Raw genomic sequence first — 13,708 nt, 5'->3', positions numbered from 1 at the left:
TCAACATCTGAGTTGAGTGTTGTATATTGTAAATATAAAGTGTAGTGGTAGTGCGCGTGGAGGGAACCCACGGAAGAGCCTCGTACAGGGAGTGGTGGTTGTAAAATATAAAATATAATATTAGGAGAAGCGTCGACGCGTAGCGGTGCACTTGTGCTTCTCGACATTTCTCGAGCGTTCCGCCAACCTCAAGTGCTTTATACTCCACCCAGCGCAGCAAACAATTTTTCTTATTTCTTTTATAAAATAAAAATTACAATAACTGTTATTTGGATAGGAATGACGCAAGTGAAAGTGCATGCGCGTGCTATCATAAAGCACGCACCTCCAACCAATCAGAACGCGAGATTTGATAACAGTTATTTGATTAATTCTGCATGGCCTTTGTGAAGTGGGAAGAAACAATACGATTAACAAGGAACCGAGGAAGTCCAACCGAACTCTAGCTCGATCAAAAATGGCTTTTAGATTTTACAGCTCCATTCGCTTTGTTGCTCTGTTGTTTGTTTTTTCTGGCTGTAAAAGCGAAGAAAATCTCACCTTAAATATACAGCGAGAGCCTAATCAGGGAACAGGATTGTTTTCCAGCATCCAAGGTTGGTTTTGACTTTTTTATTTCACTCGTTTTTCCGGCTGATCATGATATCGTATGTGCCCATTATCTGTAAGGATTTGGATGGTCAAGGGCGGTATAGCGGTTGTACCCTCGCCTCTAGACCTCCCCTCTTTGGGGTTTTGGGTTTGATTCCTCTTTTCACTTGATTCAAGGGCTTTCTCTGGTTTCTGTGTGTTACATAAATTAGCCGTTCCCTGAGTTATATCAACCCAGTGATTGTTTCGATGACCGATAAAATTGAAGAATTTTTTTTTTCGTTTTTGAGCGATTTTGGAAAAACCCTCGAACTATTACTCTACAATGTGTTGATCAAAGTTAATATATTTCGGAAGAACTTTCGCCATTGATCTGAACTTCAGATGAAAAAGACCAAAGATGGTATTGAATCGTGATGTTCAAATCGCTGGAAGAAGAAGGGCAAGTGCCTTTGGAGCGGTGGTCTCTTTATTCTTTTGATTATTATTTGGATCTTGAAAAGCTTCCTTTGGGCATCTGCGCCTCAGCCAGTTCAACAGGGCGTCGTTAAGTCATCCATGCATACAAACTGTTCGCGGCATGGTGTCCTACCATCATCATGCCACCATAAAACAGTTCGACCAACGTTTTCCATAATTATTGTCTTGCATCTGTTCTGCGCTACGATGCGCATGCTTAAAATCATATAACAACATGTTAAGACATGAAATATCATCGCTGTTGATCGTCGCCGTGTGTAATTGAGCTCTTACGAGTTTTAATAAACAAATAAATTAACTTCAATATGTCAAATACACGCCCCATGTGAAGAACTGTATACAAATTCGCTCCGGTATCGTAACGACAAATGACTCATTCTTTTAATTACCCTTTCCCATCTGCAAACTTTAGCATTTCAATTATCGCTTACCCATTATTGGATTTTTGATGTGTTTGCTTCTGCAAATTCTTAGTCTCCCCCACAGCCGCTTTCAGTATCGTCACGCAACGCTTTCTCCCCTGAGTAGCTACTCAGGGGAGAAAGCGCTGCGTGACGACACTGAAAGCGGCTGTGGGGGAGACTAGCAAATTCTAGGCTGGTTATTGGATTATTGATCATGATTTTCCTCTACTTCTTTTCTTCTCGGTTCTGCAAATCCTTGGAAAGTGACACCACTTCTCAAGATGGCTGTTAGTTTAGACATAGTTTCATTTGCATTCTTTGTGCACCTACCCTACTGTCATAAGACCTGGGCTCATACAAGCTCGTAAGGGTTTTTCCCGCGTGCGGCTTATAATCGGTGGAGCTTATTACTGGGGGGAGGGGGGGGGGGGCTGTTAAGATATGTTTAATCGTATTCATTTCTGTTAAACAACAGTGTTCACAGTAAAACCTTTGACTGAAACGGAAATATGATTAGAAAAAACTATAATCTGGGCTGTGCAACGTGACATTCACTTTAGCGACCTTGACTGAAATATTGTTTGTATTTTCTCACGCTGGTGTATTGGTTTTAGTTGGTTAGAAAGCCTTTCTCTACTGTCGTTAAAAAAGTCCATAATTATCATATTATTTTCAATCCATGGGTTCGCCAACGTGGCACAAGCTATAGTTGAATAAACTCAACTCCCTCTTTTTGCATGGAATATAACTTTTTTAAATTCCTAAAAGCTGCCACTATTTCTTGATAACAGACTCATTTATACTCACAAATACTAACGGTAAATTAAAATACAGTTCTGACAAAAAACCCAAAAATCCAAGGACATTCACTTGAGTTAGAGGAACTAGGGGCCATCCAAAAATCTCCAAGACATTTTGAAACTTGAAAAAATATCTCGTTTGAAAAAAAAAAAATTACTTTTTTTTCAATTTAAGGTTATGCTGTAAAGTTGGTATTCAAGATTCTTGAAGTATCTGATGCCTTTGGATGTGTATTTGCGTGCATTAAGGAGCCGAGCTGTCAATCAGTAAACTTTGGTACTTCAGGAAATCCCGAACACCTTTGCGAGCTCAGTCAAGGAACATTCCAATCCGGAGTTCTTGGTAAGGAGCCAAGGCCTGGGTTCATTCATTACTTTGCAGTGAAGGTAATAAAAGAGACAACGGTCTAGAAATTGTTTTATCTCAGACTAGAAAAACCTGTACTCCAGTTCCTTTCCATGAAATAACATGTAGTGTTAATTACAGCGCTCACCTACGATTACAGGCCTGAGGATCGAACTTACTATTACGACAACAGCGGTGAGAGGTGGCGCATTAATACATACACACACACACACACACACACACACACACACACACAAACACGCACGCACACACACACACACACACACACACACACACATACATACATACATACATACATACATACATACATACATACATACATACATACATACATACATACATACATACATACATACATACATACGTACGTACGTACGTACGTACGTACGTACGTATATGTATATATTTAGATTAAAAGAAATATCACGTGTGTCATTATGTATTCTTTGCCTCGTGTGCGTCAGCCTGAACTTTAGATGTAAAATTCAACTCGTGAATCGAAAATCCAGAATGCCCCGACCATTTAGTGAGGATTTAAGGTGGAGAATGGTGTTTCGGCGTTTGTTTTATGCCAGAATGTTTGAGGAAACATGAGATATTTCTTTTAGTCTAAATGTCTAAATGTCTAAGTGTCTAAGTGTCTAAATTTGTAAATGTGTAAATGTGTAAATGTCTTTTTTCGGTGGACAACGTTAATGACATTGACTGTGTACATAATTATGAAAATTATGAAATAACCGTGCAATTCGCTGCAACAAGAACACCTCGCAGCTCAAGACTAAAAACAGTGAAAGGATTCTTCGCACAGAGAGCACAGCACAGCACAGCACAGCAACAACTATAATAAAATTCAATAATATAAAAACGTCTGTTCTCTTATTTAAATTGTTGCACGTTCCTTTAACGAAACTTATTGATTCTACCATTCCAGATCTTCTTTTTACATATAACGCAGATTTAATTTTTTTAAATATTTTCTGCATTTTTAATGTCCTTATCTAAGTTATTCCAAACAACTAAAGAACCATGATTGTCTGCTAAAGTCTGATATTGCTGTATTCATTTCAACTAAATTTCCTCTTCTTGCAGACTTTACTTGTCTAAACATTGAAGAACGTTTATGATCATCTACAGAGTTTATAATTATAGCTATAGCTAGCTTCTTCTCATACATATTCCCAAGACTCTGCCAATGTACTTTCTTGATTACTTACAGAAGGAGGTACTATGTATAATTCCTGCAGCTTTCGTGTGTAACGCTTCAATAGATCCAAAAAACAGAGGTAGTGAAACACCTTCCCCAGACAGATATACAATAAGTTATTACTTCAATTGTGAATTAAAAGATTTCGTCAACTTTTTAACATATGGTTCCCATGAAAGCGTACATCATGCACCCATAACTCCTTCATATTTGGCCTCTGCTGCATACCTCAATCATTATGCCAAAACCGTTACCATTTTCAATGTTGGATTCTTTTTACAGCGCGGAGAAACTTGCAGCACAAGGACAGGGCTACACTGTCAGTTGGGAACAGGTAAGAAGAGGAACGGGTTTTGTTTAAAAATGTATATTTTTACAGGCGTTTGCACAAATTTTTTTTTTTTTTCCGATTAAACTATTTAATGCTTGTCCTTTTGATGGAGTTAAAGTATAAGAAAAATATATGATAGAGTGCACACCTTATATCCGTGAATAACTTTAAGTGCTAGTCTTACGAAAATGACACCGTCCCTGAAAATTGTACCATATAAAACGTAATATAGCTTACTGTCCAAATTCTTTTTCGATACAAGACTGGGAAGATGCTGTATTTAGCTAGTAAAGTTTGGCCGTTTGGGTCCGCCATTAAGAGATTGCGTTCCTGCCAACTTTTAGTGGTTCGAAGGAAGTGACGTCATACGCGCAACCCTTCAAAATTCGCGGCTTTTCACAATGTGTAATTGCAACCAAATTTCGAATATTTTTGATTTAAAAACAAGCCTTAAACCAAGTCATGCCTTCTTACAGAGAATGCTGTAGAGTAATTAGTAACCTATTCCACATACTCCCATTCATGCTCAGTTGATATATAAGAGATGGGATGAAATATTAACCAGCGGTCTAAGCCAAGCTGGAACACCTTGGCTTAGGGGTGCTGTCAAATACGACCCACGTGGACCCATGGGTGGGTGGGTGGGCCGTCAGTCCAGCTCGTTCCGCTGGCAAAACTAAGCAAGAATGAGTGTATTTACTCGAGGCGCTTTTATAGCCAATCCGTGGCGTTATTCACGTGCACATAAATATGCAGTAGTGCTAATGATCGATTATTTTGAGTTATTTCATTTTCGCATATCATTAGGAGTATTTAGAATAGTGTGGATAAAAAGGATGCCAGTTGCGCGTATGACGTCACACATATATTAAAATGCAACGACAAAATCGCTGCTCATAGTAATGGCGGACGAGCTTTTAACAATTTTCGGAAGTAGAATTTAGACGGAAAAAGTTTCTTTTTCGAACCAGTTATTGCTTATTGGTGAACATTATAACCTATTTGAGCATATAGGAAATCGGGGATTTTTTTGCGTCATTAATATTTTCGTAAGACTAGCACTTTAAGTAAGTTCAGTAGGCCTCAGAGGAGCGTAGATCTACAAAACGTTGCACTAATTTGTGCAATTTTGTTATTTAACTTCTTCACGGATATATGGTATGCACTTTAACGTTTCCTGGTTAAGACTATTTTGTAAAAGGTTAGCATTGCTTACATGGGACCCATCTTCGGTACAAACGTGAGGAGACCTTTTGGGGATCGTATAGGGTGGTTCTACCAAGGTGTCCGTCCAGATGATAGTTGCATTTGCAAATATCAGGCAAGAAATTGCTGTCCCATGCATTTTCAACTTTGCAAAAGGTGCCCGGGACGAAATAGACTTTACCCCCTTTTCTCGTAGTTTTCGTTTTGTTTTGACTAGATTTATACCTGTGTTCCCATCGTATTAAAGCGATCCCAAACCAAGGAGAAGAAGAAATAGTTGTGGAAAATGGTAGTCCAAAACTGACTGTAATATACTTTTACACATTAAAGAATGTTGTAGTAGTAGGGCGGATAGCGGTTCAAGTCGATTTTGTTTTACGTCCGAGCCGCCTGAGTGGATCACTATTCTTCCTACTACTAAAGTTCTTCTAGAACTAACCGGTTAGTCTGGCATCAAAGAATGATAGCTTAATTTTATTGCACCGTAGAATGGCTCAGAGTCGGTAGTGCAGTGTGTATTGGAGCAAAAGATGATAAGTTTGGAAAGTTTACTATCCCAGTTGCCTGCCATGTCTTGAACTTCAAACTTGTTTATGTGTCTGGAGGTGGAATATCGTGGGTACCTGGAAACACCAAAGCCTACTGGGGAACTACCTATAGAAGCGACAACAAGGATCTTAATTTACACGTCACTGATGCCGACAACAATAGAATCAGTCCACCACCTGACTTCCCATTGTATCCCTCGTTTAATACTCTGATGATATACCAGTTACCAGGTGTGACGAACATGGACCCAGATTTTACATTCCCTGAGTTGTCACCTCCCCTAACAGTGACAGCAGGCAAGGAGTTCAGGATATGGGTGGATCAAGATCTGAACAACGTAAATGAAGGAAACAACGAGGGACAAACTTGTGCTGATGTTTGGATTAAGAAATACTAAAGCTACTCTTTTGCTAGAACTAATCAGAACTAGTCATTTGGTACAGCGGTTTTTCGCATAAGAGATACAATACTTCTATCAGGAAAATGTTTCGTTTATTCAAAACATTTCGATTTCTATTTTTAATTAACAGTAAAGGATATACTCAAACCGTTGCTTGTTTATTGACAGACACTTAAACTGCATTATCAATCACAGTCGATGATGATGATTGATGGCTTTTCTCTTAATAGTCACCGTCACCGTTCCCTGCGCCATCTTGAAAAGTAGCCGTGCCTTTACATCGAAGCGAGACGAACGGTGAGCTTGCAATGATAGAGACATGTGAATTATTATCCAAGGTGTTAAAAAAGGTCTCTGTCATAGCAGGCTCACCGTTCGTCTCGCTTCAATTAAAAGGCACGGCTACTTTTCAAGATGGCACAGGGAACTGTGAAAGGGACTATTGTGCACAGCCGTGAAAATGCAACATTGTGATTTTTGTAGAGTGAGACTTAAACTCGAAGTCGGGGGCTCCTGCACCTGTTCCGATCGTAGCAAAAAGTATTCTCTTTTATTGTTAGAGCCCTGTAAGGATTACCAGGGAATTTTATTTCATAATAGAAAAAAAAAGATAATTTCTATTTAGTATTAATCGTATGAAGAAAATTGTACATAAAAGTTTCAAGACTTTGTACTTGCTCAACGAATTGAGTCGAATCGTTTGGTATGGAAAGATTTTGGCTTCGAAATGTCTTTACCGTCATGTTGCTTGTGGTCTTTAGGGCTCATTTAGAGTTTCATTTTTTATATGATTAGGATTATTGTATTATCAATTATCTATTGCAGCTGTCAATCAAGCCTCGTTATAATGTACTATGTTAATCATCATGTGATCTATTAATCCCTTGTTAAACCAACAATAAAACCTGATAAATGTTGCTGATTTTATATAAGATATTGTGTCGCACGTGTTCAACACGTGATGGGGTTGGGTGTTGTGTTTTCATATAGATCCTCACAGCTATTTTTCCCTACTAACCATCAGTGACTTGAGAAGAGTAAACTTCTAGGTTCGGATTAACTCAAACTTCCCGCGCGCTTCAGTGATTACGAGCGTATGCAAATGAGGCGGCAAAGGCAATATGTCCGGGCATTCTGCGCCATGGATTTGGCCGGGGATTGGGTTCAATTTAAGTGAAATACCAGATGCGGTCAATTCCAAACCAAAAGACCCTGAAGGTACCCTTACTTTTGTACAGGTTCGATTGCAGATTCGATTGCAGTTCAAGGGCGTTTGGACCGACCATTCTCCCTCATTCCCTTTCCAAATCCATCCATGACCTCTTTGACTCAAGAAAAACCGAAAACCGAAATAACAAATCGGGTCTACTGGTCATAGCAAGGGGTTAATTATCTACGTTCTAGTGGTCGACTAACCTCTCTCTTATGCTTCGGCCGAGCTTCCTGGTCAGTTTGTAATTCCTCCCGGGATAGCGTTGAGCCGAAATCCCGAAACTTCTGAGAAGTGATGTTTGGACCCAGGATGACAAGGGTGGGAGGGGAGCGGGTGTGGGGAGAGTGGCGAGTCGCTGTAGTGCCGAATATTTACTCATGTGAATAGACATTCTATTATGAACGGAGTTGAATTTCTGTAACTTTGTTATTCAATGTTATTAAAACGCTTTTCTATCCAGCTGCTGTGTGTCATAGCAAGCCTTGCCGCCCTAACCTTTAGGGTGCTCAACCATTCTTTGTGGTTTCATGCATGGGAGCCATGTTGTAGAGCAAAAACTTCTACATTTTCTTTTAGTTGAGAAATAAAAAGTGTGTGTGGTCAAAAAATTAATACTACCATTGTTGTTTTCAAACTTTTATTTATCCCAATGCAAAAACAAAACAAAACCAAACAACAACAACAACAACAACAACAGCAAATCAATGTAATTAACTTTCAGATCTTGTGGTAAATTATCAGGGGTCATATAGCAGAGTTTGAATTTTTGGGAGGGTGGAGGGTGCAACCCCGAAAAATAAATTCAAAATCCAACATCCCAACAAAGAAAGGAAGAACGTGTGTTGATAGAATATAAACAGTGTTTATATGAACATTTCATTGATATTCTGTATAAAATTAATCAAGTCATTCATTGAAGTTACAGCGATCGAATAATGTCATGTATGTCATGTAGTTATACACCTATTCTAAATACTCCTAATGATATGCGAAAATGAAATAACTCAAAATAATCGATCATTAGCACTACTGCATATTTATGTGCACGTGAATAACGCCACGGATTGGCTATAAAAGCGCCTCGAGTAAATGCACTCATTCTTGCTTAGTTTTGCCAGCGGAACGAGCTGGACTGACGGTCCACCCACCCACCTACCCATGGGTCCACGTGGGTCGTATTTGACAGCACCCCTAAGCCAAGGTGTTCCAGCTTGGCTTAGACCGCTGGTTAATATTTCATCCCATCTCTTATATATCAACTGAGCATGAATGGGAGTATGTGGAATAGGTTACTATTTCAAAAGGTTGTCAGACCCAACTGAGGTTAGTCCGCAAAGATTGAAGTTTCGTTTGCCAAGAAATCTAACAAAATCAACGTAACGTCAATATTATGATCCAGGTTAGAGTGTCAGCAAAATCGTGGGATATCAAGATATATATCGTGGTATATTGTTATTGAAATTTTTCTAAAACAACAGCCATTTTGGGAATCCAATAAAGAGTTTTGTTTATCATCTCTTGAGTTGAAAAAAAAAGGAATCAGACAAAACTAACTGACGAATAATTAGTATTTCGTTATCCAAACATCAGCACAAGTTTGTCCCTCGTTGTTTCCTTCATATACGTTGTTCAGATCTTGATCCACCCATATCCTGAACTCCTTGCCTGCTGTCACTGCTAGGGGAGGTGACAACTCAGGGAATGTAAGTTCTGGGTCCATGTTGGTCACACCTGGCAACTGGTATATCATGTAACCGGACTTAGCGTAAGTTAGTGGGAAATCAGGTGGTGGACTGATTCTATTGTTGTCGGCATCAGTGATGTGTAGATTAAGATCCTTGTTGTCGCGTCTATAGGTAGTTCCCCAGTAGGCTTTGGTGTCTCCATTTGACCACGATATTCCACCTCCAGACACATAAATAAGTTTGAAGTTCAAGACATGGCAGGCAACTGGAATAGTAAACCTTCCAAAGTGATCATTCTTTGAACCAATGCGCACTGCAGTACCGACTTTAAGCCATTCTACGATGCAATAAGATTGAACTGAATAGTTAGTGTCAATGGCATGCAGTATTAGTGAGGTAGCAGTGTTTTTGAAGGTCTGACCAGGGAATAGGAACATTGTGTACAGGGATGAACTACAATCCGCTACGAAGTCGTTCATATATGAAAAAGCGTAGCGGTTATTTTTAAAATTCCAATTTTTTGCATTAGAACTAATTAACTTTATTTGATATCTTTTATTATTATATATATTTTGAAATGGCTATTTTATCCAGCAACCTGATTGCTAAGACATTGTACTAATTACAAAGTTATTTAATAGTATGGATTACAGTGTTAATCAAGGCTTTGCCTGGCCTTGGGGAAAAGGGGACCAATTTGCGCGACTCACAGGAATTTTCCCCGCTTAACAATAGACTATAGTTCCTATAATACCTATAGAAATCCTATAATACTTAAAATAATTAGGGATATTTAGACTTAATGTCCCTCCTCACTATTCATATGCCGAGAGATGTTAGCGATGTCTCTCTGGAAAGATTGGATCCCGAGGTAATCAAAATATTAAAGCTGTCTACGGTGTAGGAATTTCAACAAAAACCTCCCTAGGCTTTCGGAGACGTTTAATCACCAATCAACCTCAGGTTATGCTATTACTTAGGAACTGTGCAATAATCGGGAGGGGGGTTCTAAAATTAATAGGGGGGGGGGGGGTCAAAAGTTAAATTGAAGTGTAGGGTAGGGGGGGGGGGGTTAGAAGCTAATTGCTTAAGTATGAAAAGGGGGGTCATAAGTCGATTTGGGATTTTGTTCGCTATAAAATAGAAAAGATGCATATAACATTCATTGTTATATTTTTTACTGTATAAAGAACACATCTTGTCACAGGTGCAACCTCAAAACCATATGTGTTGAAATATAATGTATAAACTGAGTATCCTTTGTAATAAGAACAGTACTAAAAACAGTAACTAAAAACAGTACAAGTCACAACTTTCTATACTATACTGTGGTAAAGTTATGCCATATTGATTGACTGTATACAGTATAAGACAACTGACTATATCATGTCTTTTTTGTTTTGCTTTGTAATAATTCTTCTAGCTTTATGTTGATGATATTTAGTGCTATGTCAAGGATTAAAACAGAAGTTCTGAACAAGCTCCTTGGCTTCCCCAACAAAACATTTCGAAGAAAGAAGAACCGTCAGGCAGGATTTGTCAGTTTGAGATCGTAAATATTAGTAGAGTGTCCTCATCAATATTAACAAGTTGTCGGATGTCATTAAATATAACACATGCCCTTTTCTTCCTAAAGTATGTTCTGTTGCCGAGCATTTGCGTTTATCAGCTTTTTTCTTATTTTCTTTATTCTTCCGTGAAACTAATGAATTTTATTTCGATTCAATCATATAGGTAGCATAGTACTTTTCCATAGCTTTATCCATGCTATCCAACAAATCTCTAATGTTTCTTTCAATACCAGTAGTAATAAAGTGCAGTGTTACTGAGTTGAATTTATGATGACAGCTCAGTACAGTTTGGAGTTTCCGACTTCATTTAGAAAACAAGCTATCATCATGATATTTGTTCACACTTTTGTAGTATTTCAATGGCCTCATTTTTGCATCTCACAATATTTGCATTGTCGCGATGTATTATGATGTATGGGGTGGGGGGGGGGGGGGGGGGTGGATGGGTTGACAGTTATTTCATTTCAAAAGGGGGAGGGGTGAGAAGTTATTTTACGTTTAGCAGAGGGGGGGTTTAGCTTCAATTTAAGCCCAATTTGGAGAATTTTAGAACCCCCCCCCCTCCCGATAATTATTGCACAGTACCTTACAATAACTCTACAGTAATTCTATAGAGCGATTGGGATGAAGATGGAAAAAGTTGAAAAATCATGAGCTGGATATTTTTGATTATTTTTTCCAATTATCCCAAGATTTCGAATGAGATATTATAAAATTACAATTCTCTTGGGTACGAGATTGTTCACAACTAAACGAATCACATTCGTCGTAACCGAGGAGAAAAACGTATGTGCATGCGTGAAATTATTGATGCTTTAAATCGATTTAGTACTGTCATATTAATTGAATTTTCGAAAGGGAACATAAAAAGAAACTTCTGACAAAGTTTTAAAAAACATAACATGAATTCAGTTTACACTAAGAAAAAGCGGTAAGTGTACATTTTAGACAAAAATTGTCAAGCACTATAAAATTTCACTATAATTCTCAACATTTTCCGAATCGTTTCACTTATATTCGTAAGAAGATGTATAATTTATGATTCCTGAAAAAAAAATCAAAAGCTTGATTACCACTAACGTTTTGCAATTTTTCATGGGAAGTTTTTTATCACTTCTTTTTCTTCAAACGTTGTAGATACGCTTATGTTTAAACAAGAATATCTCGAAAACGACCTCGTGACACCCCTTCGAGTTCTTTTATTTCCATATTTGTAATCAGCGTTAAATTTGGATTTAAAAATTCTTAATTCAAAAACGTTTTCATAGATTTTTTTCCTACTCACCGTTTGTGCAATCTGATCCAGTAAAACCAGGTTTGCATTCACATCGGTGTGTCCCATCAGCAAAGTTGAATCGGCATTTAAAGTTCCCTCCAACAGGGCACTTGCAATTATTCTAAAGTTTAAAGTAGGTAAGAATGTTTAAAGTTCAAATTACTAAAAACTTAAAAAGGAGGCGTAAGCATAACGAATGAACGTCTATTAATCCGGTCTATCACTGGTTCCCAAGAAACAAAACGTACATGCACAGTTATAACGCTCATCAGCTTCCTTTTAGCAAGCTAAATCTCCCAGTATTATCATGTTTTCATGGCATCCCTTTTAGATGGTTCGCTTTTCAAACCAATGAAACCATGAAAAATCCAGTATTTTCCAAGACACTTATAATCAGATCTAGAGCTTTTTTACGGGGAAAAAAAACAACAAAACAATCGATACTCTTACCTGAGCAAATCTGTAGATAACACCAGGTCTGTCCACTAGATCTCCAGGATGCATAAAGTGATCCGAGTCACTCAGCTCACACATGTCTTTCTCTCCACTCGCACTTGTACCAAAGCTGTAGGAGATACATCGATCATCCAAATAACACTTTACGTCGCAATCTGAGTCATCTCTGGTTTTCTGTGTTTTGATGATATGATTGACCAGAGCTTTGTTCAGAAGTTTATGAAACTTCATGACTTTGCAGCCACTTACTTCTCCTGTTTAAAACCCGTCACATTTTTAATTAAGTGAATCTTATGAAAATTTCAACGTTCACATCCTTTTCAAGTGCAGCTCAAGGCAAGGCAAGGCAAGGCAAGGCAAGACAAGGCAAGGCAAGGCAAGGCAAGGCAAGGCAAGGCAAGGCTATAACAGGTTTAGGTTTAGGACTCTAAGACAGAAATTGTGCCTAAATTGTTTTCTTCGAAAAACATAATCTCAGTCTGTCTCATAACAATTACGTACGTTTTTAAAATTTAATGAGCGCGAATGGCAATTGAAAGTCGCAAAATACTCTCCGAATCAACTAACTTAACGCTCAAGGTTCATCACGTTGCGAATAGTTTTATATTTTTCTTTGGCCTTGAAATAAACATTTTATCTCAAAAAAAGGGTTTTCTCAACGCACGCTGACATGCAGTTGACTTACCGAATAGGAACATCAAGATAAGATAGAAGATACACATGACAGCCATATTGAAGTCCATTGGAAGTAAAACTTTTAAATTCTCGTGTAGATGATGATACTCAGGTATTCACTGTCCTTCGATGCGAGTCTGAATGACTTAATTCAGTTGAACGCGTATATGCTGATGTGTTCCACTCACTTTTCTCTTCTGGAATGACATCTGTAGTTTAGATGCACCTTCTCAAATACTAACTTGTATTCAAATGCCATACTGAGAGTCAAGGCCCACCTGATAACATTCTTTGATGGATGTTATTACGTTATCTACCTCACCCACCCATGATACTTATTGATTCTTAATGTAAATTCTGTTTTTCTTCAACACACGCTGTTTCGCTCAATTTTATGTGATATCAATTAGCCATATAAAGAAAAACTTTGCTCACCTCTTTGTGATACCCAGTGATTCTGTTAACATTGTCAAAGCTCGCCGACGAGTGGGACAACGTGA

The 13,708-nt window shown here is 38.2% G+C and overlaps 2 protein-coding genes across 2 annotated transcripts; one reads left to right on the top strand and one right to left on the bottom strand.

Moving 5' to 3' along the window:
- The first annotated feature begins 401 nt into the window (after positions 1–401).
- LOC116292716 (uncharacterized) lies at positions 402–7,208 on the top strand. The gene is made up of 4 exons (XM_031700067.2): positions 402–596; positions 2,451–2,662; positions 4,129–4,180; positions 5,872–7,208. Exons 1-4 carry the CDS (start codon positions 458–460, stop codon positions 6,327–6,329), a joined length of 861 nt encoding a protein of 286 aa, XP_031555927.2. The 5' UTR covers positions 402–457; the 3' UTR covers positions 6,330–7,208.
- Positions 7,209–8,220: 1,012 nt separating this feature from the next.
- Positions 8,221–13,264, bottom strand: LOC116292717 (uncharacterized). Its single transcript, XM_031700069.2, has 4 exons — positions 13,219–13,264; positions 12,528–12,787; positions 12,087–12,198; positions 8,221–9,567 (listed from the first exon to the last, which is right to left on the bottom strand). Exons 1-4 carry the CDS (start codon positions 13,262–13,264, stop codon positions 9,110–9,112), a joined length of 876 nt encoding a protein of 291 aa, XP_031555929.2. The 3' UTR covers positions 8,221–9,109.
- Positions 13,265–13,708: the final 444 nt, after the last annotated feature.

Source organism: Actinia tenebrosa, unplaced genomic scaffold (assembly GCF_029948245.1).
Source record: "Actinia tenebrosa isolate PJP-AT-01 unplaced genomic scaffold, QUT_ActTen_1.0 PGA_scaffold8__29_contigs__length_14323225, whole genome shotgun sequence".
Lineage (NCBI taxonomy): Eukaryota > Metazoa > Cnidaria > Anthozoa > Actiniaria > Actiniidae > Actinia > Actinia tenebrosa.
This window is presented reverse-complemented; position numbering and strand designations above follow the sequence as displayed.